The 27,014-nt window shown below is 44.7% G+C and overlaps 2 protein-coding genes across 5 annotated transcripts in view; both read right to left on the bottom strand.

Annotated features, from left to right (window-relative positions):
- LOC144668772 (uncharacterized) overlaps window positions 1-27,014 on the bottom strand; it is a 219,612-nt gene that overhangs the window by 150,000 nt on the left and 42,598 nt on the right. The gene's annotated exons all lie outside the window — the stretch shown is intronic.
- LOC144669012 (uncharacterized) lies at window positions 653-25,330 on the bottom strand. Of its 4 annotated transcripts, none has more exons than XR_013573584.1 (9): window positions 25,194-25,330; window positions 24,926-25,063; window positions 23,726-23,850; window positions 22,629-22,854; window positions 16,269-16,449; window positions 7,112-7,378; window positions 4,190-4,339; window positions 2,739-2,835; window positions 653-1,473 (listed from the first exon to the last, which is right to left on the bottom strand). XR_013573584.1 is itself a non-coding variant. In XM_078531563.1 (6 exons), the coding sequence occupies exons 1-6, from the start codon at window positions 25,320-25,322 to the stop codon at window positions 7,260-7,262; spliced, it is 918 nt and encodes a 305-aa protein (XP_078387689.1). In that variant the 5' UTR covers window positions 25,323-25,330; the 3' UTR covers window positions 6,604-7,259. The 4 variants fall into 4 exon arrangements, 2 of the variants coding, with proteins under 2 accessions (XP_078387689.1, XP_078387690.1); XR_013573585.1 differs by having other exon boundaries at window positions 4,190-4,310; XM_078531563.1 differs by lacking the exons at window positions 653-1,473; window positions 2,739-2,835; window positions 4,190-4,339 and having other exon boundaries at window positions 6,604-7,378.

The following is a 27,014-nucleotide window of genomic DNA, read 5'->3' as shown; positions in this document are numbered from 1 at the left end:
AATACTCCCATTTAACCTAGGGATGTTTCCAAGAGTCTAATTATCTTCCAAAATGTCTATTTATAGTAGTAAGGTACTGTGGCGAAAGAAAGACAGCCCAAGTTACACTTGGCATCCTTGAAGCAACAGAATATTACACTGTCTTGTTACCTGGTACAATGCTGTAAAAGTTTAATTGTGAACTGTGGCTCAGTAGGTGTCACTCTCATCTCTAAATCACAAGGTTCTGGGTTCAGGTCCCACTCCAGGGACTGAGGGAGTGCTGCACTGTCGGAGGTGCAGTCTTTTGGAAGAGATGTTAAACCGAGACCCCATCTGCCCTCTCAGGCAGCTACAAAAGATCCCTTGGCACTATTTTAAAGAACCTCAGGGGAGTTATTCTGGTGTCCTGGCCAATATTCATCCCTCCACCAACATCACTAGAAAAATAGATTATCAGGTCATTATCGTGTTGCTGTTTGTGGGAGTTTGCAGTGCACATATTGAATGCCATGTTTCCTGCTTTACAAGTGACTTCACTTTAAAGGTACTTCAAATGCCTGTAAAGCACTTTGAGATGTCTGGTGGTCATGAAAAGTGCTATAAAAACGCAAGTCTATCTTTTTATAAAACAGCATTATCATCTTAACTCATCGTGAGCAATGGCAAAGGATATTTAACCATCATTAAAATACAGGTACTGTATGCTTCGGGCTGTTGACTGTGACATGGGATCCTTTTATGGAGTTGGTTCAGGGGCAGTAAAGGGGGCATTGGAAAGACTAAAAGAAAAGCAAACTACTACAGAAGCTGGAGATATGAAATAAAAATGAAAAATGCTGGAAAAACTCAATATGACTCGGCTTTGAAACTGGTCATAGAGTCACACGGACTCGAAATGTTAGCTCTATTTCTCTCTCCACAGATGCTGCCAGGCCTACTGAGTTTTTCCAGCTTTTTTTTTGTTTTTATTTCATTGCAAAGACTATCCTTTGACGGACTTAGTTCTGTGGTGCTCTGGAAGCTTGCAAGTTGGAAACTCCCGGCATCGGCACTCCTTTAAGAAATGTGGCAATGTGCATTTTTTTTTCAATCATCACCAGCCTTCCAGTGCTTCCCTGTTAGTAATGGTCTCTGCTGCAGCTCCATCGCTTGCCCAGGTGTCTGGCGTCACGACCTGGTTTCCTTCCCCTGACCCCTGTGGAGCTGGTGAAGTGACGGTGGCTTGCACTGTGCAGGCGCGCTCGTCTAGTGCCCGGAGCAGCGGTTCCACTTCTGGGCACAAAGCGTGAACCTCCCACACGATGATGTCAGACACGGCAAGGCACATTACGGCAACCTCCTTCAGCAGTTCGAGGCTGCCTGGCCCCACATCTCCGACGTTGATTTCCCAAATCCTGGTCAGGGCAATATCCGAGAGGTTCCGGGGAGCTGGGCAGCTTTGGCTGTCGAGGGTAGCCTGTAGCAACAGCTGGTACTTCAGCAGTGCCTCCTCTGCAATCAGAAAGAAACAAGGCTTCAGCAAAGGACAGCAGTCGCCAATGCTTTTGGCTTTTTCCTCCACATTACGTTCCTGCAATTTCACCTCAAGTTTAAATTTCAGCTGGTTGAATATGGATCAGAAAAAGCCGAATGTCAAAAAGAAACACTTTTTGCACTGAGTTTTTTCATCAACAGCAAAGGTGTGGGATGATAGACTTGTCCTATGAGGAGAGATAGAGTAGAATGGGCATATATCTCCTGGAGTTTAGAAGAATGAGAGGTGATCTCTCATTGAAATGTATAAAATTCTTGGAGGGTAGATGCTGAGGGGCTGTTTCCACTGGCTGGGGAGTTTAGAACTCGAGGGGCAGAATCCCAGGGTTAAGGAGATCACCTTTCGGGAATAAGGAGAGATTCTTCACTTGGGGGGTGGGGTTGTGAATTTTTTGGAATTGAAAGTGAAGTTGAGTTCCAAGGTGGGCTATGATCTTATTGAATAGTGGAGCAGGCTCGAGGGGCTGAATGGCCTACTCCTGCTCCCAGTCTTCTATTCTTAAGGCGAATTTCAGAACGCAAGTTATTTGCAGCAGAACAGGGTGCAACAGAAGGTGGGAAAATGCATTTCATAAAAGAATCAGGCAGATATTTATTTTAAAATTTGTGAATATAAGTACTGTTAATAATACAAAGTACTTATCTGTTGTTCCCTTTACATTTGGTATTCTTGCGAATTGACCCGATGAGTGCAACACGAAAAGCTTCAACATGTCCTACTCTGGGCATGTGAGCATATCATCTGGGCTAACACTCCACTGCAGCACTACTTTGTCAGAGATGCCACCCTTTGGATAAGAAGGTACACTGAGGCCCTGTCTGTCCTCTAAGGTAAACACAAAAGATCCCATGGAACTATTTGAAAATGAACAGGGAAGTTCTGCTGATATTTATCCCTTAACCAACATTGTTGAAGCTGATTTTCACATGATCACCTTCCTGTTTATGGGGCCTCCCTGCGTGCAAATTGACTGCCGTAATCTTTACAACAGTGAGTACACTTCAAAAATAACGCACCAGGGAAAGGCGCTATATAAATGTGACTCTTTCTCTTTAATTAGATACCAGTGAATGGTGGATCGCTCTAGTGCAGCTCCTACTGATTAGGTGTTGCGCAGGGTTGAGGGAGTGGATTTATGGAGCAGGTCAGCACTCAGCCCTCCAGGTCAGGGTTACAGTGCGATGTCCAGAGAATAAAATAACAGAATTAGAAAAATACCTACCTAAAACTTCAGGTTGCATGGAGTTGAGTATGTCAGCAGATCCATTGGTTGATCCACTTGGTTTAATGCCATTCACTGTTTCAATTGTTAGGAGTTCCTGAGTGTAAAAAGAAATCCCATTTAAAACACAAAATCTCTATAAGTGGAATTACAACTTCCTTAATAGAAGCGGAGTCTCTACCAATATATGGGATTCCCACTGTCACCAGAGATTATATTGTGATACTTTATCACGATTTATTACTTTATTTTAGAAAAAAAAATTACTGTTCCAAAGTGCAAACGTTATTCCAAGATGCTCCACTTATGATCCTCTTCTTGTGCATCTCTTCAGTCACCAATTGTGACCAGAGAATGCTCAGCTATACAACAGCAACAAATAATCTCTGTTGGGAGGGTGTTGGTTACAGAACAGCGTCTCTTAAAGAAGTCTTTGTAGTCTTCAGTAAGTTAACTGTAAGTTTTTGTCAACTGCTGGAACTATTTACATATGTACAGTAAAGGGTACAGGCTAAGAGCTATCTAACTCCATGTTTAGATCTTTTCACATCTCTGCTCAACACCACACTGACCCCTGGGTCTGGGTCATGTGCCTTCTTACATCACTGTTTGGGTGGTACTGTACTCAGTCCCACATTAATCCTGTATGTGCCAGCCCCTTATACTACAGTCTCCCTACCCAGAGCACATTTTACAATGATCACATCTACACTTGCTAGGGTACCTTTGACAGCACCAATCAATCAGGACTCAATCTGGTAGATCTGAGAGTATCTGGTGGATCTGTGCACAACATTGGGCCTTGTTCTATTGGTCATCTAATTGCCCAATAGCAATGCACGGCTGAAGTAAGTGCAGTGATTGGTGTGCTGCTGAACCCTATAGAGCAGGAAACAAAGGCACTGATGGATGTACTTCTGTGCCCAATAAATCTGACAGATCCTAGATTCAACTGAGGCACCCAGTGGGTACTGATCTTATGATGCTCTTATTGGCTTCCTACCTTTAGGTTGGGGAGAAGAAAAGTTCATCCAGGATTCCTGTTGTCGGGCAGTGTCCAGTTAATTTTGCTGGAAGTGTCAATAACCAGGAGGACACTCAGTCTTACAAGAGGAACTGTCCAGAGCACACTTTACAATAATCACAACTACACTTGCCAGAGTGCCTTTGACAGGAACCAGGACTCAGTCTGGTGAATAGAGTGGGGCTTAAATGTAATGCTGCTATGATGGAGGAGGCCTGTTCATTCTCACCTACATAAAATGATTACTTGGTTTTGGTACCAAGGGCTCCTGTATTACAACCTGAGGAGAGGAGAAAAAACTGGGCAAACCAATCATTAACCCACTTATCAAATGTAAAGAACCTCATGCCTGAGATTATTTTCTAATCAGTGCCTTCGAATCTCTTTCTCACAAAAAGGAATGTTCCTTGGGGGTAGTGAGGCTGACCTGAATGGTTTCATTGAGTCCATTGAGATGCTGAAGTTGAGCTGCTACACTGTGCAACATTCGCCAACATGCTGGGATAACGTCATAGCACTGACCAATCAGGCACTTGACCGCTGCTAACCTAAGCCAATGAAAAGATTCATTATTGACCTGTAGAAACATAGTAACAGAGAATTAAATAATGTCTGCAACACAGAGATAGGTCATTTGGCCCGAATACCCTATGCTGGTGCTTATGTTAGGCACAAGCCTCCCCTCTTCATCTCTCCCTCATGCATTTTCCATCCTCTTAAAGAATCTGTTATTTGCTACAACAACTCCCTCAGGCAGCAAATTCCTCATTCTCACCATTCTCTGGGTAAAGAATACTCCCCTGGTGACTTGATATTTATGACTCCCAGTTTTGGTCTCCCCATAAAAGTGGAGACATCATCTCCATGTCATCCCTGTCCAAACCCCTGCACAGTCTTAAAGACCTCAATTGGGACACCCTCTCGGTCTCTCATATCTCTTTTGTTTGAAGGGTGGTGCAGTACCACAGCGACATTGTGAGGTATTTAAAAGGCTCCCTGGTAATGACTAAATAGTTTGCCAGGAATGGATAAGAAGACTGCTTTGCTGGCACACTGTTGGAGCACCAACCCACGGTGTTGAAGAGTCCCACATGCCGAGTTCCTTAGCTCAGTATTGTTGTTACATGGAAGGAAGGTCAGCCAAAAAAGGTCACCCTGCCTTACACCTTGTGAATCTCAAATTAGCCAATCTCAGAGTGGCAATAGAAAGAAAGCCTTGCATTTATATAGCACTTTTCACAATGCCAGATGTTCTAAAGCACTTTATAACCAATGAGGTACTTTTTAAAGTGTTCTCGCTGTTGTAATGTAGAAAACACAGAAGCAACTTTTCACACAGCAAGCTCCCACAAACAGCAGTGTGATAATGACCATATAATCTGTTTTTTCTGAGGTTTATTGAGGGGTAAACATAGGCTAGGGCACCAGGGATAACCCCCCCCGTACACCTCTACAAAATAATGGCATGGGATCATTTGCTTCCACCCAAGCAGGGAGATGGGGCCTTGGTTTAACATCTCATCTAAAAGACAGCACCTCCAACAATGCAGCACTCCCTCAGTCCTGCACTGGGTTGTCTGCCTTAATTTTTCTGCTCAAGTCCTAAATTGGTATTTGAACCCCTAACCCTGTGACAGAGAGACAAGAGTGCTACCAGCTGAGCTATGGCTGACAGGCAGGAATCTGGGGCTAATTTACCCTCCCTGTTGGTATTGAAGTTACATTGAGCTCATGTCTTTCTTAAAATAACCAGCAAAGAGGTTTCAGACAAATAGGCTAATGGATTTACTATTAATATTGAGTAAGGTAATTTCAATGCATTGACTAACATGGATGGACTGTGATACAGAAATACCATGATTAAAAAATCTAATTGAAAAAACATGGGGAAAGAGCAGAGTAATGGGACTAATTGGGTAGCTCTGCCAAAAAGCCAGCATTGGTACAATGGGCCGAATAGCCTCATGTGCTGTAAGGTTCTATGACTCTTAGGAAATCCTAGCCTTGCCAACAATGCCCACATCCCGAGCATGAATTTTAAAAAGGTCTAGCACCCTGTTTACCCAAATGAAATGGGAAATATAAGAAGCTGTGTACTCTGCAGGTAAAGGCAGGGACTGTGCAAAAATCATGAAGGCTCTGGAGAGAGTGGTGGTGGTGTTTTAGTTCATTCAGGGAGTCCGAGTTGCTGTGGCAACATGCACTTTTACATGCATGTTGTAGTCTGGAGCTATGGCTAGTGATGCTCGAGGCTCCACCATGTGGTTGACCAGAAATCTCTCCTGCTCTTACCACCTGTCATTGGTGGCAAGGATTTACAGGTTGACTGACACTCAATCTGTTTGGTCATGTTATGGCGCACATTCCTTGGCCATCAAGTCCTAGGATGGGACTTAAACCTGCAGCTTCTAGCTCAGAGGCAGGGATGCTACCACAAGAACTCCCGGACAGAGTAGATAGGGAGAAACTGATCCCATTAACAGAAGGGTTGCAAATAAGAGAACACCAACTTAAGATGATTGGCAAAAAAATCAGAGGCGACATGAGTAAATACATTTCTGATGCAGTGAGTGGCTAGAACCTGGAATGCACTGCACTGTAACAGCTAGTGTAAGTGTGGTGGAAGCAGATTCAATTGTGGCTTTCAAAAGGGAATTGGATAATTATCTGAAGAGAAAGAAAATGCAGGGCTGTGGGGTAAGGGTAGGGGAGTGGATTAACTGAGTAGCTCTTACAAAGAGCCAGTATGGAAATGATGGGCCAAATGGCCTCCTTCTGTGCTGTTACCATTCTATGATTCTGTGCAGCACATTATCATTGTTATAATGAAGTTCCTGCTCACTTCTAACAAGGTAAATACAGGGTGTTTATAAAGCCTTTGTGCAACTTTAAACTTGAATAACTTTGGACATACGTAGGTTAGAAGCAAATTGTAAATGGCACACATTGGCAAAGTTTTAATACAATGCAGTTTAAATTTCTAGGCTTCAACATGGGTGCCATCTTTTGTGGTACATTGTTCAGTCTAATTTTCTAACTTGTTTGTAAACATTTTCCAGTTCCTACTGAGTGATTTTATGGACATTAACACAGCATTAACAACATTAAGAACACTTAACATTAAAACAAAACATGAATTATGCTTCAATAATCCATTTACAGTTTTACATGTGCACAAAGTTATTGAAGTTTAAAGTTGCACAAGGACTTTCCAAATACCCTGTGTAATGGGGGGGCTGCTGCTGGCAGAAGGGACTCTCAAGCCTGTGAGTTCCTGCTTAAACTGACTCCATTGGGACCGACCACACACGCAGTCTGAGCAGGAGTTCAACTGAAAGAGCAGGATTACCTGGTCACACATACACTCCCACAACCTAAAGACAACCAAGGTTAATTTTAGCTGCCTGGCTGCTGGGACCAGTTAAACAATTCCCGCGCCCCCTTCTAACTGTTGAGTCGATGGTGCACTTCTCTGGAATTGGCACAAGGCAGCAGATTTAGATAGACCTGTAGGTAGTTAGAAGATCTTTCTTCGAGAAACTCTCGAGAATTCGAGGATCCAACGATGTCATCGCTTTTTGCTGGTTAGCACCATTGAAAGGATCTCCAGCTGGACCTAGGACACAGCACATTCTAAGTTAGTAAGTTCACTGAAACAGTCAAAATCTTTGATAGATTTTTAAAGATAATTAAAATGATTATCATAAAAGCCACTTGGCCTGTTGTGCCTATGCCAGGCCTCTGGAAGATCTCTCCACATAATCCCACGGCCCTTAAAGTGCTTTTTTTTTTGCCCTCCCCACTATTTCTATGCGCTAACAACCCTCTGCTTAAATGTCTCCTTACCTCAGATGAAGGGGATTGTGGGCCATCTGCTTACGAATGATCCCGAGTACCAGCTCTACTGTCTTCCCATTCAAGCCTCTGGTTGTTACTTCAAACTTGTCCTGACCTCAGATATCCTTTTTGACAGAGCGCTCCCACTCTACCTAATATTTGGTGCTCGCATTATTTAATCAATATTTGCTCTCAATCAGCAATACTCACTGCACAAAAATGGTTGAATAATTAATGGGCGAAGTTCACTTTGCTTCTTCCTGCAACATGTGCATCAAGCTCATACTTCTCATGTCAATGGTTAAGGTGAGCGTCGCACAAACGTGTTCAAGGACTCAATGGGCCAAGTGGCCTTCTCCTGTGGTGTAATGACTCCATGGCTGTGGATAGCTTGTTTTTGTTGGTGATTAGTTTTCAAAGGCTGGATGCATTTAAAGGAAGCTAACTAAGGATGGGAGAAAGGAATAGAAGTATATGCTGATAGGATTAGATGAAGAGGAGTGAGAGGAGGCTGATGAAGAGCATGACAGCTGCTATAGATCAATTGTCCTGTTTCTCTGCCGTAGACTTAATTCCAGGGAATGGTGCCAAGAAATGGAATATCGCTTTCTACTTTTCTCACCCGGTACAGTGTCAACACACAAATTACGAATGTATGGATTAGGAGCAGGAGTAGGCCACTCGGCCCCTTCCAGCCTGCTCCTCCATTTAATAAGATCATGGCTGATCCGGCTGAGGCCTCAATGCCGCATTCCCGCATTCAACACCCTACTCAGGCTGGAGGCAGGGATATACTCCTTCTTACCTCGATTCCAACCTCTTCTTTCATCACTTTGGCATTGCCATGACCACACCCAACCTCCCTGTGGCCTCGGAATTAAATTGCCAACTGAGCGGGTGCCCTAATTACGGCCAGTTTCGTGATGCGCAATTTGCGCCCATTAGCAAACTGCAGTAGGTTTAATTACTGTCGGGTGAGACGACTTGTGGCCCTTCCTTCTGATCCACCCTGTCCCATTAGCATTCCAATTTTTTTGACTCTGAATGCGTAAAAACGCCAGAATTTGTTACCATGCATAGCAGAAGGGAATAGGAGGTACCCACAAATTGAAGCCATGAAGTGCACACTTTATGGGTGGAATCTTCTGCTCTTGCTGCGAGTTTGCAGGTGGGAAGGACACTTGGTTAGGCAGGATGGCGGCATACCAGAACCCCGCCGCCTTCCCACCTCTGCCAGAATTAAGATCTGGGCAGGAAAGCCTATGGTTGCCCTTCCCGCCCCACAGCCAATCGAGGCCCTGAAGTGGCCAATTAATGTCCGCTTAAGGACCTCATCCTGCCGCTGCTGGCACTAACCCAATGGCGGGCAGGCCTGTTGCCATGCGGTGTGCACGGCAGCTAAAACCGTGAGGCCAGCTTGTCACCTTCAGGAGCTGGGGGTGGGGGGGTCATAGAATCATACAGCACAATAGGAGGCCATTTGGCCCATCGTGTTTGAGCCAGTTCTTTGAAAGAGCCATCCCACTCTCCTACTTTTTCCCCTTAACATTGCAAACTTCCACTTCTGCCTTCAAAGGCATTTCAGTGCCTGATAGAGGGACTGTACATCAGGCATTGAGAGCCACCCCTCTGCCCGTGCCGCCAACCAGCCCTGCGCCCCTCTCTCCCATGACCCCCAACCCGCCAACCCCACCCCCCACATTACTTACCTGCAGCCTGGGTTGCTCCACGATCCTGGGACTCAGGTGCCTGACCTTTCGGTAGCAGCTACGGCCTCCCCGTTGGCACTGCTGAGCACAAGAGCCGCGAGCGTCTGATTGACTGGCAGCTCTTAGTCGGCGAGAGTCACGCCCCCGTGGCCTTGATTCCAGGGGAAGGCCTCACCACTGCCTGATTGGCTTGTGGTTTGGTGGGCCTTCCCAACAATGAGGCAGCGTGGGTCTCCCACCCGCTCTCCAGCCGAAAGGCAAGACCCACCCCCCCAGCCCCCCCGCCCTCCCCCCAACCCCTCATTCCACCCCCCCACTGAGACCTCAACAAGATTCTGCCCCAAGAGGCTGTTGCTGGGAGGCTGCAATGTACAGGAGATGCAACCACATGCCCTCACTCAATACAACCACTTCAGGTCAGCATATATCCCGTGCTGAAATACTTGGCAAAAAAATGACGGAGAAGTGTATTCTTTACAACTTAATATATTGTAGCCAAATATAGGGTGCACTATTAATTCACATAACCTCTTTGCCTGACTAGCTTTATTTCCAGTGGGTAGAGGCTCTATTACATGTGTGACAGAACCATACAGACTGGAAGGTCCCCGGCTCGTTTCTCAGTCTTCACTGAGTTAGCTGATTTCTGCCTGGCAGGCTGTCACAATTAACTTCATTACTGCTCTCTCCTCCTAAAAGGCACTGGGTCTTACTATAATGGAGTTCGAATATCGCTGAGAAGAGAGACACGTTGCCTAAAGCTTTTGTCTTGCACTCTTCAGGACAAATGCAAGAATGTCACATTTCAAATGATCACAACAATTTATACTAAAGGAGAAAAGGATGCTGATTGGTTGGCAAATTGATTCGTTTGAAACTTGGCATTCTTGCATTTCTCCTGATGAGTACAAGGTGAAAAACTTCGGTAACAAGGCCCTATTTATGATGGAATTCCAGCAACTCTCTCAATACTTCACTATTTCTGCTGTTCTTCCTGTGTGAAATTGGATGGTGAGGGTCATAGGAACAGGAGTAGACCATTCAGTCCCTCCAGCCTGTTCCAGGATAGGTTTTTATAAGGTATGAAGGACTAGGAAACCTATCCATCTCAGTTTCATTTTCAATTGGTTCCTAGCCTCAAAGCTTTTTGGGGAAGAGTGTCCTAGATTTCCACTGCCTTTTATGTGAGGAAGTGCTTCCTGATGTCATCCCTGAATAGCCCAGCTCTAATTTTAAAATTTTGCCCCCTTGATCTGGGCACCGCCCTACCCCCCCCCAACTTGAGGGAATAGTTTATTTCTACTTTTTCAAATTCCTTCAGCATCTTAAGCACCTCAATTAGATCATCCCCTTAATCTGCTATATTTAAGGGATTATTAGCCTAAGGCTATGCAACATCCGCATAATGCAACCATTTTATGCCTGGTAGTGTGTGTCGGCACATTATTTGGTATCACAGACTGTTTTCACACAGCATCCACGCACAAGAACGTTCAAAAGGGTGGGAGGGGGGGGGTTGTCACTGAATATTCCAGAAGCTCCAAGGTTTGATTGCTAGTCTGGGCTGCATTAAATGACCTTGGCCAAGTTGCGGAGGAAATGCAACCACGATTGGCATTTCTGGGCACCAAGGGCAAGGGTAACTCGATTAAAGATGCCACCCCTCCATTGCCACTGGATAACTCTTGGTGGAAAAGGGCAATTGTGCGAGTGCTAGGATTAGTCTCTGCTGTGGTGCCAATCCTCAACTCGCACGCAGCAACCTGGGGTGAAAAGCTGATGGAAGATCCACGCCACTCTTAAAGAGTTGGAACTGGCAGGAGGGAGAGAGAAAACTGAGACAAAAGACACACAACTCTTCTCTCACTTTACTATATAAGTTGGACCTTTTAGAAATCTGTTGAACAGCAGTTTGATTTTCAGGCAAAGACACTGTGCGTTTAAAAGCTGAGAAAGTCTTTGAAAGAGTTAGTCAGGAAACTGGCTTGGTGGTTTCGAGAGAGTTTGTGGACTGCCTCTATTACTGCTTCTTGAGGAGCCTCATCGACACGATTCATTATAGAACATAGCCCTCCTGCATTCATGCTCAATTCTGTCCAACTTGATTGCGATATCTGAAGGTACCTCAGGAATGGCCAAACGAAGGAACTTTTGGACACCCAAAAAGCCATGTTCTATTGCCACAGCAAGTAAGAAATAGTGAAGGTCAGGGAGGTCGGCGAAGAGTTGCCTGAATTCTGGTGACAAGCTTATGAGTCCACAGTTGGTCATTATTGCCAGCGTGGTGAGATATTCAAAAGCCATCTGCCAGGCTCCAATATTAGCAGAAGGGACTGGGAATTGCCTCTGTAAAACCTTGCTGAATTTCATGCTTTCTAGCTTAATTCCCAATAAGTTGTTTAGGAAACTGAAGGAACCAGCAAGTGGGTAGGCGCTTGAGAAAAGGGTCACGTAGCCAAACTTTATGAACAGCTCCAAATATTCCTCCAGCAGGCCTTCTGATGCATCCTTGAGGTTGCCTTCCGTTTCAATCAGTTGGAGTCCAATGTTGGCTGAGTGCGGAAACATTTTATTTAACTTGAGTTGTGTCTTCCAGTAGGGAAGCATTGTGTCAAAAAACTGCCCCATGATTTGGTGAACCAGGAGTTGGGTAGAAAGGGTGTCTGCAAGCTGCTTCATATCTCTCAGGTAGAAAGCAAAGTAATAGTGAATTGCAAAGTTGTTGATTAGGTAGAAGATAAGAACCTTGGCTAACAAGTGGCTTTCATGGATGGAAACTAAGCGATGGTTCTCCCTTTCTGTCAAGTGTTTGGCTAAGATAAGGTACACCTTGTTCAGTACTTCCACAGTGACACTGTATAAAAGTAGAGGGGTGTATGTCAACAGCAGACTCTGGACTGATTGCTCCTTTAAGTCATTCTCTTTAGCCCGTTTATCTGCGTCAAGGAATATTATCATGAGCAAGGAAGTGACCAACAAGCAGCCAATTAAGAATGGCATTGACTTCATAATTATCTTGAAGGAGCGTTGCTGGTCGAGTAATGAAACGCCTTTGACATCCTTGTCCAAACCTAGTTTCTCCTCAAAACCAGCCCTGACCTTCTCAAAGCTCTCCATCTGCCGAAGGGTTCCCCATTTAAACGTCAACTCTGAGCTGCGACGCTTCCATCCCTCAAGAAACACTGTGGACCAAATGATATTGTACAGAGCACAAAGAACACACCCACCAGAATCTTTCAGGTTTGTGATGTAGAAAATGAGTTCCAAAAGAGTCCGAAATGCAAGACCCCATGTGAAGTAGCCAAGAAAACCAAAGTACAAGGCAATTGATTCGCCGAAATAGTCTCTCAAAGCTTGAACGGGTTGGCTAATGAGGTAAGAGTGTTTCTTCCATTGTTCTTTCAGCTTCTCTAGTTCTTCTCTATTGTGCATTGGGTACATTTTGGTTAGAAGTTGGGCACCCCATAGCTCCTGGAAGATGAGTTTCCCCTGATAGAGCTTGGCGCCGGGCTCACCAGGAATGTGCTCTTCATCCTTTGCCCGGAGGTTATCCAGCACAAATTTGATGATGTACAGCATTTCGGCCGTGGTCAGCAGTTGGCCCTCCGCTTCCCGATAGTTGCGCCGGTCTCTGAAATTGAACGGCCTGAAGTTCCCGTCCCCGTACACCTTCATCAGCGCTGACTCCTCTGCTCCGCGCAGCAGCCTCTCCAAGGTGGCTCCGATCAGCAAGACCACTTTGCTTTCTGACCGCTCAACCATTTTGACCTTCAGCTCTGCCCCGCCTGATGATTTTAGCGCCTCGATGCGAGACATCAGCCATTCTACCGTCTCCTGCTTTATCTGTGGGGCAAGATCCAGAACCACCAGGGCCAACGGGAAAGCAGCACTGCTTCTTGAGTCATCCTCCATCAATTGACGTAATTATCGCAGTTACCGACCCAGTCGCTTCCCTATTGCTAAGTACTTGGATGTCCCTTCTTTTTAAAAAAAAATCGTCTCTTGTGCGAGAAAGCAATCTACGTTATTCTACACATTTAGTGGAGTTGAAACATTTTTATACCTAGCTTTAGTGTACATTGCAGTTTAGTTCAACTGCATTTGATCTAAGTTTGAGTGAAGGCTGTGCAAGCATTAACTGGTAAGCTTTGTGATGTCGCTAGCTATGTCATGAGATGACAAGCAGTTCGCTTTTTATCTGAGGCAATTTTAATGTAAATATGGCAGCATCTTCACACCTCCCCCTGGCCACCTTTTTCTCTCTGAGCTAATTCCTTTATTCGTAATATGATGACAGAATGGGGAAGAGAGAGAGAGAGATTGGGCAAAGACAGAATGGGTACAGAGAAGGCGGCCCCCATCAAACAATTCAAATTGACGCCATGAATCTAAGATAGTCACCAGTAAATCCAGTAGGGAATTCAAGAGAAACTTCATGGAATTGTTATAGCACAGAAAGAGACCATTCGGCCCATCATGTCTGCACCAGCTCTCCAAATGAGCAATTCACTTCGTGCCATTCTCCTGCCTTCTCCCCATAACCTGCACATTCTTCCTTTTCTGATAACAGTCTAATTCCCTGTTGAATGCCTTAATTGAATCTGCCTCCACCACACTCAGGCACTGCATTCCATAAGAACATAAGACATAGGAGCAGAAATTAGGCCATTCGGCCCATCAAGTCTGCTCCACCATTCAATCATGGCTGATAAGTTTCTCAACCCCATTCTCCCACCTTCTCCCCGTAACTTTTGATCCCCTTACCAATCAAGAACCTAGCTATCTCGGTCTTAAATACACTCAATGACCTGGCCTCCACAGCCTTCTGTGGCAAATGAATTCCATAGATTCACCACTCTCTGGCTAAAGAAGTTTCTCCTCATCTCTGTTCTAAAAGTTCTTCCCTTTACTCTGAGTATTCCAAACCCTGACCACCCGCTGTGTGAAAAGGTTTGTCCTCATGTTGCCATTGTTTTCTTTGCCAATTCCCTTAAATCTGTGCCCTCTTGTTCTTCATCCTTTCACCAATGCGAACAGTTTTTCCCTATCTACTCTGTCCCGACCCCCCATGATTTTAAATGCTTCTATCAAATCTCCTCTTAGCCTTCTCTCCTTCAAGGAAAACAGTCCCAACTTCTCCAATCTATGTACTGAAAATTCCTCGTCCCTGGAACCATTCTCCTGAGTCTTTACCGTGCTCTCTCTAATGTCTTCACCCAAAATCTTCTTTACCCAGAGAGCGGTCAGAATGTGGAACTCGCTAACACAGGGAATAGTTGGAGCGAATAGTACAGATGCATTTAAGGGGAGGCTAGATAAGCAGATGAGAGAAAGGAATAGAAGGATATGCAGATAGGGTGGGATGAAGAACGAAGGGAGGAGGCTTGAGTGGGACATGAACACAGGCACAGACAGTTGGGCCAAATACCCTGTTTCAGTGTTACACACTCAATGTGTACATCTGAAAAAAAGTAGAACTTATATATAATAATCACACCCCATGTATAACGCCTATGATGAGTAAAATCATCCAGACTGGCATCACAGTGACCCAGGAGATACCACAAACATGCTTCACTTTTATCTTCTAGTTCTGGGGAAATTTAGCTTTGCTTTGTTTGAAAACTGAACTGAAGTGTTACAAATAGAATGGAGTGAGGTCTGTGGAGAGTTGATAGCTTGTGTTACTCTCTAGCCTAACCCTCCCCAGTAACAGCCACATGCAGGAGATGATCTGAGAATCGCTCATCTCTTGCACATGTGGACCAACAGTCCGTCCATGCCAGCAACTTTGGACATTTATCTTATGAGAGAATGACAAGGTGAGAGGGAATGAGAGAGCGTGTGCAAGACACAGAGTGATCCCAGCGTCCCTAGCACTGGTGAAACCCTGGTGAAATGGGCAGGAACTGAATGATATGTTGGGCCATCAATCAAGCCTGTCCCACATTAGTGATGTCTGGAGCATCATGACCAGACACTTTTTATCTATCCCCTCAGCAGCAGCCATATGATTGTCTGGGAAAGGCAAAAAAAAAACAACTCAGGAAAAGAAACTCAAGGTAATAAGGAAAAAATAAATATGGAGTATCGCACAGCAAAGATTAAATGTAATTAAGAAAGACTTGCGTTTTATTTGCATTGCATTTCTGTAGCACTTTACACGACTTCCGGATATTGCAGTCCTTTTGAACTGTAGTCATTGTTGCAGTGGCAGCCAATTTGTGCACAGCAAGCTCCCACAAACTGCAACATCCAGATCATCTGTTTTTGTGATGTTGATTGAGGGATAAATATTGGTAGGACACCAGGGATAATTCCCCTGCTTTCCTTCCAGATAGTGCCATGGGATCTTTTACAGGCAGATGACTTAGAGTTAGAAGGCTTCCCATGTCTAGAGATGCATGAGGCAGACAAAGCTTTTCCATTGCTTGTTTTTACTGGAACAGGTCACTAGCTTGAGGGCAGAGGCTATTTAGCTTGAGGTGGTGGGGCACCACTTCACATCACATATGGCTGACCAGGAGTCTGTCCCACTATTACCACCTGCCATTGGCATGTGTTGGAAGGGTTTGCAGGTTGATACGCAACCTGCTTAGCCATGTTATGAACGCACATTCCTTGGCCATCAAGTCCTGGAGTGCGACTCGAACCTAGAGCTTTTGGCTCAGAGGCAGGGACGTTACCCACTGCGCCACAAGATCTCCCTAGGAACATCAGTTTAATATCTCATTTGAACGATGGCACCTCCAACAGTGCAGCACTCTCTCAGTACCTCACTGGAGTGTCTGCCTGGATTTTTGTACTCAAGCTCTGGGGTGGGACTTGAACCCAGAACTTTGTGACTCAGAGACAAGAGTGCTACCAACTGGACCACAGTTGACATTCATTTAATTCTTCAGTGTTCTCAGCCTTACCCTATTGCCAGTGACAGGATAGTGTCTCCTCACAGTGACTCACCTACTCTCTGGCAGTGAAACACTGCAGCCTCCTTGGAAAGGAAAACGTCTTGGTAAACGGCAATGGGATCATGCTGGGGAAAACACAGCCAGCTTTCCTCTTGATCCTCAAAATAATACAGCACAAAATATTTAATGATGGGGAGGTACTGCCATGATGAGCCAGCGGAGGACTGAAGCACCTTTAATGGAACCAGAAAACAGTTAACTAAGAACAGCACAGGCCAACATTAAGACAAAAACCCAATATGCAAACCAAGTTCCCAAAGCCTCACTTATTTGGAATGAGACACGCCTCCGTTGTTCTTTGATAACATAGAAATCCATTTTGCAAATGAGCTTTCCCAGCACAGTCTTTCTTGCACTGGGAGTGCAATATCAAGAACTCAGGAGCGGAAGTCAGTAATCCCCACGTGTCCCATTAGAACTAATGGGCTGTGAACTGAGCAGAGCATTCTGACCTCTGCACCGAAGTCAAGACAAATGTAAGAAGACACTCAAGGATCCTAATATATATGCATTTAAGGGGAAGTTAGATAAACATATGAGGGAGAAAGGAGTAAAAGGATATGTTGATAGGGTTAGATGTGGATGAGGAGTTGGAGGAGACTTGTGTGGACCATAAACACTGGCATGGACCATAAACACTGGCATGGACCATAACCACTGGCATGGACCATAACCACTGGCATGGACCATAAACACTGGCATGGACCATAACCACTGGCATGGACCATAAACACTGGCATGGACCATAACCACTGGCATGGACCATAAACACTGGCATGGACCAGTAACTCATCCCCTGATTCCCCAAAGTCCATCTACAAGGCACAAGTCAGGTGTGTGATGGAATGCTCTCCACTTGCTTGGATGAGTGCGGCTCCAACAACACTCAAAAAGCTCGATACAATCCAGGACAAGGTTGCCTGCTTGAGTGGCACCCCTGCCACCACCTTAAACATCCATTTCCCCCACCATCGACGCACAGTCGCAGCAGTGTGTACCATCTACAAGATGCACTGCAGCACCTCCCAAACCCATGACCTTTATCACTTAGGGGGACAAGGGCAGCAGATAGATGGGAACACCACCGCCTGCAAGTTCCCCTCCAAGCCACACAACATCCTGACTTGGAACTATATCGCCGCTCCTTCACTGTCGCTGGGGTCAAAATCCTTGAACTCCCTCCCTAACAGCACTGTGGGTGTACCTACACCACATGGACTGCAGCGGTTCAAGAAGGCAGCTCACCACCGCCTTCAGAAGGGTAATTAGGGATGAGCAATAAATGTTGCCCTAGCCAACGACACCCACATCCCATGGAGAATAAAAGAAAGAAACGGGCCGAATGGCCTGTTTCTGTACTGTAGAATACTTTGTACAAAGTAATATTTCCAGAGGGACCGAGACAGAAAGGGCAAGGAAAAGACACAGAGACAAGGGTGGGGGTAGTTAATGTAACTCACATGGCGGGGAACCGACTGCATTGGGAGCATGGCTGGATTTACACCCTGTCTGATATCTAAGTCAACAGAGGGGGTAAAATCAGGATCTAAAAATCAGTTAGGATCTAAAAATTGGTGACGCGCCCGATTCCGCCAGTTTCCCGACCAGCTAGGTTACAATTGCACCCTGCCCCAATTGTTATCTACTCTGTCACAGCCCTTCATCATTTTAAACACCTCCATAAAAATCACTGTGAGGATAAGAACTGCACCCCAAGCACTGTCTGTTTCATCCTTGGGAGGGAAGTGGTACAGGGTTGGCACTGTGGTGGCCAAGCAGTAGGAGAAAGTAGCTAAGCAAGTGATGAATGATGGTGCCTGGTATAGTGGGTTGGCAGTGGTTTGACTCTGAACCTCTCCTTTAGCTCAGGGTGGCAGGGAACTGGTTTACAATTGTGCACTGATGCACTCACAAATGATGATGAAGGGGAACTAATTGCCCTTGACCTGATTGTCTTGCTGGGCCATCTCAGATGGGCAGTTAAAAGTCAACCACATTGCTGTGGGTCTGCAGTCACATGTAGGCCAGACCAGGTAAGCATGGCAGATTTCCCTTCCCTAAATTAGTGAACCAGATGGGTTTTTACAACAATCAATTCACAGTCACCATCACTGCCACGGTGGGATTTGAACCCTTGTCCCCGCAACATCATCCTGGGCCTCGGGACCAGTCCAGTGACATTACCACTACGCCACCATCTCCCCCTGAGAGTCTGTGGCTCAGTAAAGGTGCAGGTGAATAACTTCAGTGGTTATTTCACATATTCTGACCTTAAGGCTCAAGGGGAAAGTTGGGGGGGATGATGAAATACTGGAAAGATTATTATATATCAAATGATGCAGCACAAATGGAGGCCATTCAGCCCATCATGCCTGTGTTGGCCCTTTGAAAGAGCCAACTCCCCTGGTCTTGCCCCATAGGCCTGCAATTGATTTGCCAAGCACTTCGCAAAGATAAGCACTGATGCAGCTAAATATTTTGTCTTCCAAAGAATTGAAAACAGCTCTTTTCGGGCAATTCCAGCCACTCCTTTAAGAGAAACATTAACAAGAGACTAGGCAGGGAAGCATTCGAGCCAGGTTTTAATGGGTGTAGTCTGTGTCAGGAGTCCACCCAGGTACTGTTACAGGAAAATTGTTTGCAAATCTCTCTGATATGCATTTGTGTAAAGTTAACACTGTTGCTCCCTCATTGAAGTCCAGTCTGGTGCAGAAAGTCATTGAGGGCACTGTGCCAATCAAGAGCACAAAGGGGGTTAAAGCATTATTATTAGTTTTCCCTCTAGCTGCAACCAGTATTGAGCAACAGAGAAGAGGAAAATTTTCGTAACATATCATAGGCAGCCCAGCCATGAAACACCAAGGGTGAAACTACTCTTCTGCAACAGCACAAAAACAGGTGATAGCCAATTGGCCAACATTGCCTTACACTTGACCCAATTTCCTTCTTAATTTAAAAAAAAGAGTGTGCATTTTTATAGTGCCTCCGTGACCTCAGGATATCCCAGAGCACTTTACAGGCAACTAAGTATTTTTGAAGTGCATTCACTGTTGTAATGTAGGAAACACCAGCCAATTTATGCACAGGTAGCAGTGCATATATCATGTAGCCGTATCTTGCTTCTCATAACACTGGGAGAAACCTGTTGTTGTCAGTACGTCCATCTTTCACCTGCTTACCTTCAAGTATGTTTGGTGCCCATTCTCTGCACTTTCCACGAAAGCCTCCACGAACGCTGACGGGTAGGTCAGGATGCTGTGCGCGCTCCAGTTCTGACTCTTTGAAAGCTGCATTGTGAATGTCACTGCTCCCTTCAGTTGCTGCTGTAGTTCCTTCAGGTGACTCTGCACTGGGAATAAATGCAGAGCTGTGACAGTAAATTAAAACCAAGGGCAGAATTTTTCCCTTGTTGGGTGGGCGCGCGGCCGACTCGAACTGAGAGTAAAATAGTGCGCAGTGACGTCGGGCAAGCGTCCCGACATCATCGCGTACTCTCGCGATACTTCAGTTGCCGGGGTGACAGCGCGCCCGCTGATAATTAAGAGAATATTAAGGCCCTTAATCAATTAATTAAATCCGATTTTTCGCTGCCCATCAAGCCATTGCATTTTTCGCAAAACCTCATCCACGGGTAGGATGAGGTTTCGGCCAGCGATTAAAAAAAAACTTAAAGCTCATTCTTAACATGTCCCTGCTTATGTGACAGAATCACATGAGGGTACATGTTTTTAACATTTTTAAATTCTTTATTTATGTTTTTAAAATTCTTTTATATTTTTATTCTTATTTCTTTATTTTTATTCTTTTGTATATTTTTTATAATTGAAACTCATGGGGAAAGAGCTTCATTGTATCACTTGACTAGTTAGTGAGTATTTCTAAACGAACTCAACGATATTCCATGACATTGTTGACAGTAAGTTCTAAAATACCATGTTTTGTAAGGAGAAAAGCATGCACAATTAGGGTGCTAACAAGATAAAGGTGAATACCATCAAATGCTAATTGCATTTAAGTAGGCATTGGTCAATTCAGAGGCTGTAGACATTGTGGCTCCAGAATGATGTATAGATGACAAATGACTTCCTTTTGTTTTTTCATTATTTTGAATTAGCTTGACACAGGGGCTTGAGTATATCACTTGAAGTGTGATGGACAAAAAGTATGTGATGGATGGCAGGTGCATGCTTGACATTCAGTTTTTGTAATACTATGGAGAGGTTAGAGGATAGAACTACCACTGATGATGTTACTGTAATGTGCTCTTACAAAATTGTGCTCTCTGCTATTTTAAGTGGGGAAGTGGGGTTGTTAATCTGAATTAACTCCTCTGTTAAAATAGCGGAGAGAAATTTGGTTACAAATCCTCGTATGATAACATCACCAGTGGTCGTTACCGTTTATCTTTGCTATCACAACATGCACGAGGATTCGATCCATCTTGAATCGGGTTTCCCATCACAGTATCCAATCCTTAAAGGACTGTGATATTTTAGACTAGTCTGCCATTTCACGAGGTGGCCTGTTAACCTGCTGCCTGACTGCTGACTAACTGCTCCTGGTAGAACAGCTCAGTTTTCCTTTATGTTGAAATCAGTGGAAATCCTGAGGTGTCAATGACGGGCGGCCAAACATCACCTTCAGTTTTATGCCACGGGCTGTGAGTTGAAAGTTCATCCCACGGTCTGACTGAAGAAACATTTCCTGACATCACTCTGAAATTTACTTTTAGTTTAAACCTAGGTTTCCCTTTGAATTATTGGACTTTGGGTATCTTTTTTTTTGCCCCAAGGACTTGAGAAGCTATGGATTGGGCCAACTCAATTGCTATTGTAAACATATGCACCTTGTGACAGGTAAATTGCAGATTCAATCCCAGCTCTTGGCTACACGTAACAATAGATGAACTACATTTTCCATTTTATCTCAGTCCAGAGAGTGTGTGGCAACAGCGGATTTTAACATGGGGTACATCACAGCCTAGCTCACCCTGTCTTCATCTGTCCAACTATCAGAATCTTTTAGCTGCAATCACTAGGCAGCAATCAAGGGAAGGGACCCTTGCTCATTTTTCTCACCCTCCCTTGCCCAAAGACAGTTAAGGGAACTTATGTATCTATGCAACCCTGGGTGAATCGGTACAGACCAGGCATAAACCTTCATGGTCTAATGCACACATGGGACATTCATCCACTGAATCATACGATGGCCATCATGTTCCTATCTATTGGTGGAAGTTCCTTACCTATTTTAGCATAAGCCTGAAGTGCTTCTCTGTCACATCCTAATGGGCCTTTCAGGTAGTAGAACTCAGTCAGTTCCAAAACATTAAGGAACGGACTTAATGAACCAAACCAGGTGGCTGAAGAGTTCACCCCCAGACCAGTCGCCACCTGGGAGATTGGGCAAAAGGAAACATCAGTAAAGTACAGAAGGGCCTGATTGAATAATTATTTAACATAAACTAAAATCTGGGTGTCCCAGTGCCCTCACAGCTGAGATTTTAGAGCATCTGGGAGAATGATCCTACATCATGTTGCATAGAGGTGGCTTGCTTTAGCTCATTAGCAAACTTTGCCAATGGGCTATAATCATTACCCACTGCACAACCAATATCAACAACAACTTACATTTATATTGCACCTTTACTAGTAAAATGCCCCAAGGCACTTCGCTCGATGGTTATCAAACTATATACACTTGGCCACATAAGGAGATATTAGGACAGATGATCAAAAGTTTAGTCAATAGGTTTTAAGGAGCATCTTAAAGGAAGAGAATGAGGCAAAGAGATTTATATGAGCAATGGCAGACAGGAAAAAAGCTCTCTGGTCCATCCAGCCTGTCCTACACCACTGCCATACCTAGGGAATCACAATATGTAGACCGCACATCCCAGCCAAAAGCCACGCAGTCTCCCAGGAGAGCTGAACATCCAAATGAAACTCAGGCCAATGACGGAGAAAAAAAATGGGAAATTCCTTTGTGAAACCCCCCCCCCCCCGCCTTTAGGCTGATAGAAACTAGTGCAATTCATGGAACTACGATTACACAAACTACATAGCAATCGTGCAAGAAGAGACAAATTGCAGTCTGTCTTTGTTTCAGTCTTTTAGACAATTGAAGATTAATTGTGACATTCTGTGGATTATTTCATCTGAAGAGAAAAGAGAATCAGCTAAGCTGATTTGGTAGCATGCCTGCCTTGGGGTTCAAGGCCTACTGCTGCTAGCACTTGAGCACATCATCTACATGGACACTCTAGTGCAGCGGTAAGAATCTTCTCCCTCGTTGGAATGCAATGTGCCATTGTGAGCCACAGAGTTCCGTATTAGATTAATCTTCCAGGTACCTTGAAGTCTTGATAGCGATGCGGGATGTCCTTGTTTCGTATCAAAGTGACCAGTCCAAGTACAGTCTGAAATGTGTTTGGATTCAATGGGCATAGGGCACTCTTCAACCCAAACACCTCTAAGCCTGGAACCTGGAAGATGTAGTGCTCACAGTCAATGAGTTTTGATGTAAGCTGAAGTGTCTGACGGATAATTTCCTCGTCTCTCTTCTGCCAGAGGTCCATCCTGTTAGAAGGAGAGTTGATAATATAAAATGTTAGAAAAGATAAACAATACTGTTGCTTGGGAAATCTTGAGATATGCTTGAAATATCTTCAATATAATGTTAGTCTTATAAGCATCATATTTGTAACATTTTGGAGAGAGCGCTGCATTGTCTTCAGAATGAAATGTTCAAACAAGATGTCTTGCCCTCTCAAGTTTAAGTAAAAGATCCCATGGCACTATTCAAAGAAGAATTCTACCCAGTGTCTCAGTCAATATTTTTCCTCAACTGACACCAATAAAGTAGAACATTTGGTCACTTATCACATCACTATGTGATATATTACACAATGTATTTTTCCATATTACAACAGTGACTACACTTTATTAGCTGTGAAATGATTTGGAACATCATGACATTGAGAAAAGGAGATCATAAACTCAAGTTCCACCTTTCCTTCCATTTCCCTCATCCTTATTGTAAGAATGAACATTTTGGGACTATTGTCCTAGTGAGTCTCGGACCTGGATTAAAGCAGTCGATCTTCATATCATCGAAGACCCATAGGGCTGGCAGAGGGGAGACTTAGCTGGATTTTAACCCAGGTAACAGGTTAAAAATACTGAACGGCCTACAACATTATCCCATCCTTCTCCAGACATACCATTTGTGACCTAAAATCGAAAGGTAAATTCTAACGTTTTTCTCAACCTTGATAAGGCATGACCTATGATCTTCCTAAACATTTTGTGATCTCTCTTTTGTTTTAACAAGTTAATGTTTTAATTTCTACTGTTTAATTTCTACCAAATGAGTTTCTCCAGATTTTTATCAACCTAATATTAAATGCACAGAAATACACAGAGGTCACAGTATTTATTCATATCTTACCTTAGGGAAGCCTTTATGAATTCTGAAGCTACGGTTGGGTAAGGATTTGGGGGGAGAGGTGATTCCGACAGGATTTCCTGCAAACACTGCTCCCAGTGCCAATCCAGCCGGCAGTCAACACAGTACTACAAAGGACAGGGGAGAGAGCACATCAGTCTCTGTATCTTACACACTAAGGGAACTATAGAGGCTGAAAAATTGAGAAAGTTGGTTCCTCCTCTCCTTGTCTTCAGCCTAGCTCAGTGGTCTGAGACAGAAGGTTGTGGGTTGAAGATCCACTCCAGAGACTTGAGCACAAAATATCAAACTGAAACTCCAGTACAGTACCGTGGGACTGCAGCACTGTCAGAGGTGCCGTCTTTTGGATGAGGCGTTAAACTGAGGTCCATGTCTGCCTTCTGACGTGGACGTTAAAGATCTCATGGAACTATTTCGAAGAAAAGCAGGAGAGTTCTCCCTGTTCTCCTGGCCCATATTCACCCTTCAACCAAAATCACTAAAAGGGATTATCTGGTCATTGTCACATTGTTGTGTGTGGGAGTTTGCTGTGCACAAAATGGGCTGCTGTGTTTTCTACAGTGACTTCACTTCTAAAGTACGTAATTGGCTGTAAAGCGCTTTGAGATATCGTGCAATTGTGAAAGGTGCAAGTCTTTTTTTTCATCCACCATGCCATTTGTTTTGACCTTAGTTAAGGAAACCATAAATATTTCAACCCATGTATCATATGGAAGGATGTAACTACCCCCAGAACAATCTTAAACCAATGCAAAATTATTCCCTTTTTTTGTGTGTTGTATATTAATGGAAATTGTTTTGGTTCTTAAACTTGTATGAACTTTAGGAATAGGAGTAATCTGTTTAAGCTTGCTTTATCTTTCAGTTAGATTATGGCTAATCTGTACCTCAACTCCATTTACCAGCCTTTGCTCCATATGATGTGACATTCTTGCTTGACAAAAATCTATGGAGCTCAGTCTTAAAAGCTCCATTTCACCCTCTGCATTCACAGCCTACTTAGGATGATAATTACGAGTTTCAGGGTTTGGCTCACCTCTGATTTCAACCCTCAAACCTTCTAAATCTCAATCAGACTATGCTGCCGGGCTATACCCAGTGTTTCAAGTGTTTTGTTGCTGCATTGCCACAAGATTGCTCCACTTGAAGCTCCTCAGATATGATACTTGAGAAGCCGCTTACCTTTGTGAGGACAACCTCTAGTTGACTGAGTCCAGGAACGTTTACATTAGAGACACTTTTGGCCACATTAATGTACCCTTCCCTGTTGTATAGAAGTCCTGGTGTGTCATGGGGAGAATATTTACTGTTACCAGTAATCTGCGGTTAAAACTAGAAAGGATCAGTCTTGTATTGTCACACTGGGGAAACAGGGAGGAGCCACTGCTCACCCAGTGTGAGCGTTTAACAGGTAACGTTATAACAGATATTCGTTCCAGTCCTTCCTTACCCGATTGTTCCTTGGGCTTGTTGTGCGGAAGGTAGTTTCTGCTTGTCTCTTCATGTCAGTTAGTACTGGAACCCAGGGTAGTGAATCCTCCACTGACTGAATCAGCAACACTGTCCCATACCACAACATCTAAAGGGAGACACGGGGTTGACTCTGCATTAAAGGAATAATCCTGAAAGGCTGCTACCTGCTCCCTACCCTGCATTACCGCTGCAGGACGTTGCTGTAGAGAATGCGGGGCAGATTCCGAACCGCAGAAGTTAAGCACAGAAAGTAAGAGAGGACATTCAGTCCATTGCATTAATGTTGCTGCTAGTTCCTCAACCAGATCTGTCTGTTTTAATCCCATTTATCCTATATCTTTTTTTATATTTTCAATTTTCAAATACTTATCCAATTCTCTTTTAAATAATGCCGAAGTGTCTTTCTCAATAGCCAGTTGTGGTGAAACGTTTCCTGCCCTAATAACCCTTGGTATGAACATTATTCTCCTAACTTCCCTATTTGTTCTAGTGAGGAACCTGACTCTACTACTGATTTACCAACCAGTAAAAACAATCTTTCACCATTTGTCCTTTCATCAGTTTGGTCCAATTTTAACCTTCTCTGTTCCACTGTGGGAAAAAAAATCCAGCCCTGGGATCGCTCACATTTTATCCTGTGCCCCATTACACAGAGGCCAGAATTTTACACTCCACCCTCCTCCCCCACCCTTTTGCCCCCTCCACCCCGCACCCCCCAGGCCAGCTGAGCTTGAAATTGCATGGACAGGATTCCCTCCGGGTTCCCACCTGCTCCGACCTCAGGGCGATTTCACGCTGGGGCAGGCAGGGCCTTGGATGGGAAGCCCACCCTTGCCCCAGTTAAGGTCCTTAAGTGGCCACTTCAGGGCCTTTTCCCGCCCAGCCTAAATCTTTAGGCTGGCGGGCACATGACTGCCCAGGGAGAGAAGGCCGGAAATAAAGATAGTTGGACCTTGAACGGGAAGGGGCTGGGGGAGGGGATACACCTCTATCTGAAGCCCCCTATTGACTGGGGGCACTCTCCCCTGAAGGCCTAGTGATCTTCGGACCCCCTGACATATCCCCCGAGACCCCGATCGCCTCCCTCGTGGCGTTCCCTAACCTCCCCGCCCTGGACCCCTGCCACTTACCTTGTCCTCCAGGTGCCAGGCAACTCTCTGCAGTGACTCTTACGGCCACTGCAGCACTGTGCCTGGAGGGACTGGAGAGCTGCCGGCCAATCTGATTGCCCAGCAGCTCTCCAAGGCGGGACTTCCTCCTGAGTGAGGGGCGGAAGTTCTGCCCTATTCCAATCAACGCTCGTTAGAGGGTAATATGGCATTGGGGGTGCTGGGGTTGGCGAGAGTGTGTTCCCTGTGGACTCTTTGGATGGCTTGGGCCATCATAATGACCACAGCAACTTAGTAATCGTTAGTACGGCACGTGCCAGCAACCAGTTTAATGGCATGTCGAAAAGACAGCACCTTTGACCATGTAGCACTCCCTCAGTACTGCACTGTGAAACGCCAATCTAGAACCTGGGCTGATTTGTGGGCAGTTCTTTTCTAGTGCTCATTTTGAAGTTTAGTTGAACTGACAGAGTGGGCCGAATGGCCTCCTTCTGTGCTGTTCCATTCTATGAGAGCCATGGGAGAAAAGAAAACTGCATCACATCAACTTGGAATGAACCAAATTACCAGAATGGAAAATACCTGGTGATGTTGATTCCATTCACGGAATCCCCGTACTCACCCGAAAGTACATACAGACCCCAAAGCATATAGTGGGCACATTTATGCTAATACAATTTGCCTAATAG

The sequence above is a fragment of the Cetorhinus maximus genome, chromosome 28, assembly GCF_964194155.1.
Source record: "Cetorhinus maximus chromosome 28, sCetMax3.hap1.1, whole genome shotgun sequence".
Taxonomy (NCBI): Eukaryota; Metazoa; Chordata; class Chondrichthyes; order Lamniformes; family Cetorhinidae; genus Cetorhinus; species Cetorhinus maximus.
This window is presented reverse-complemented; position numbering and strand designations above follow the sequence as displayed.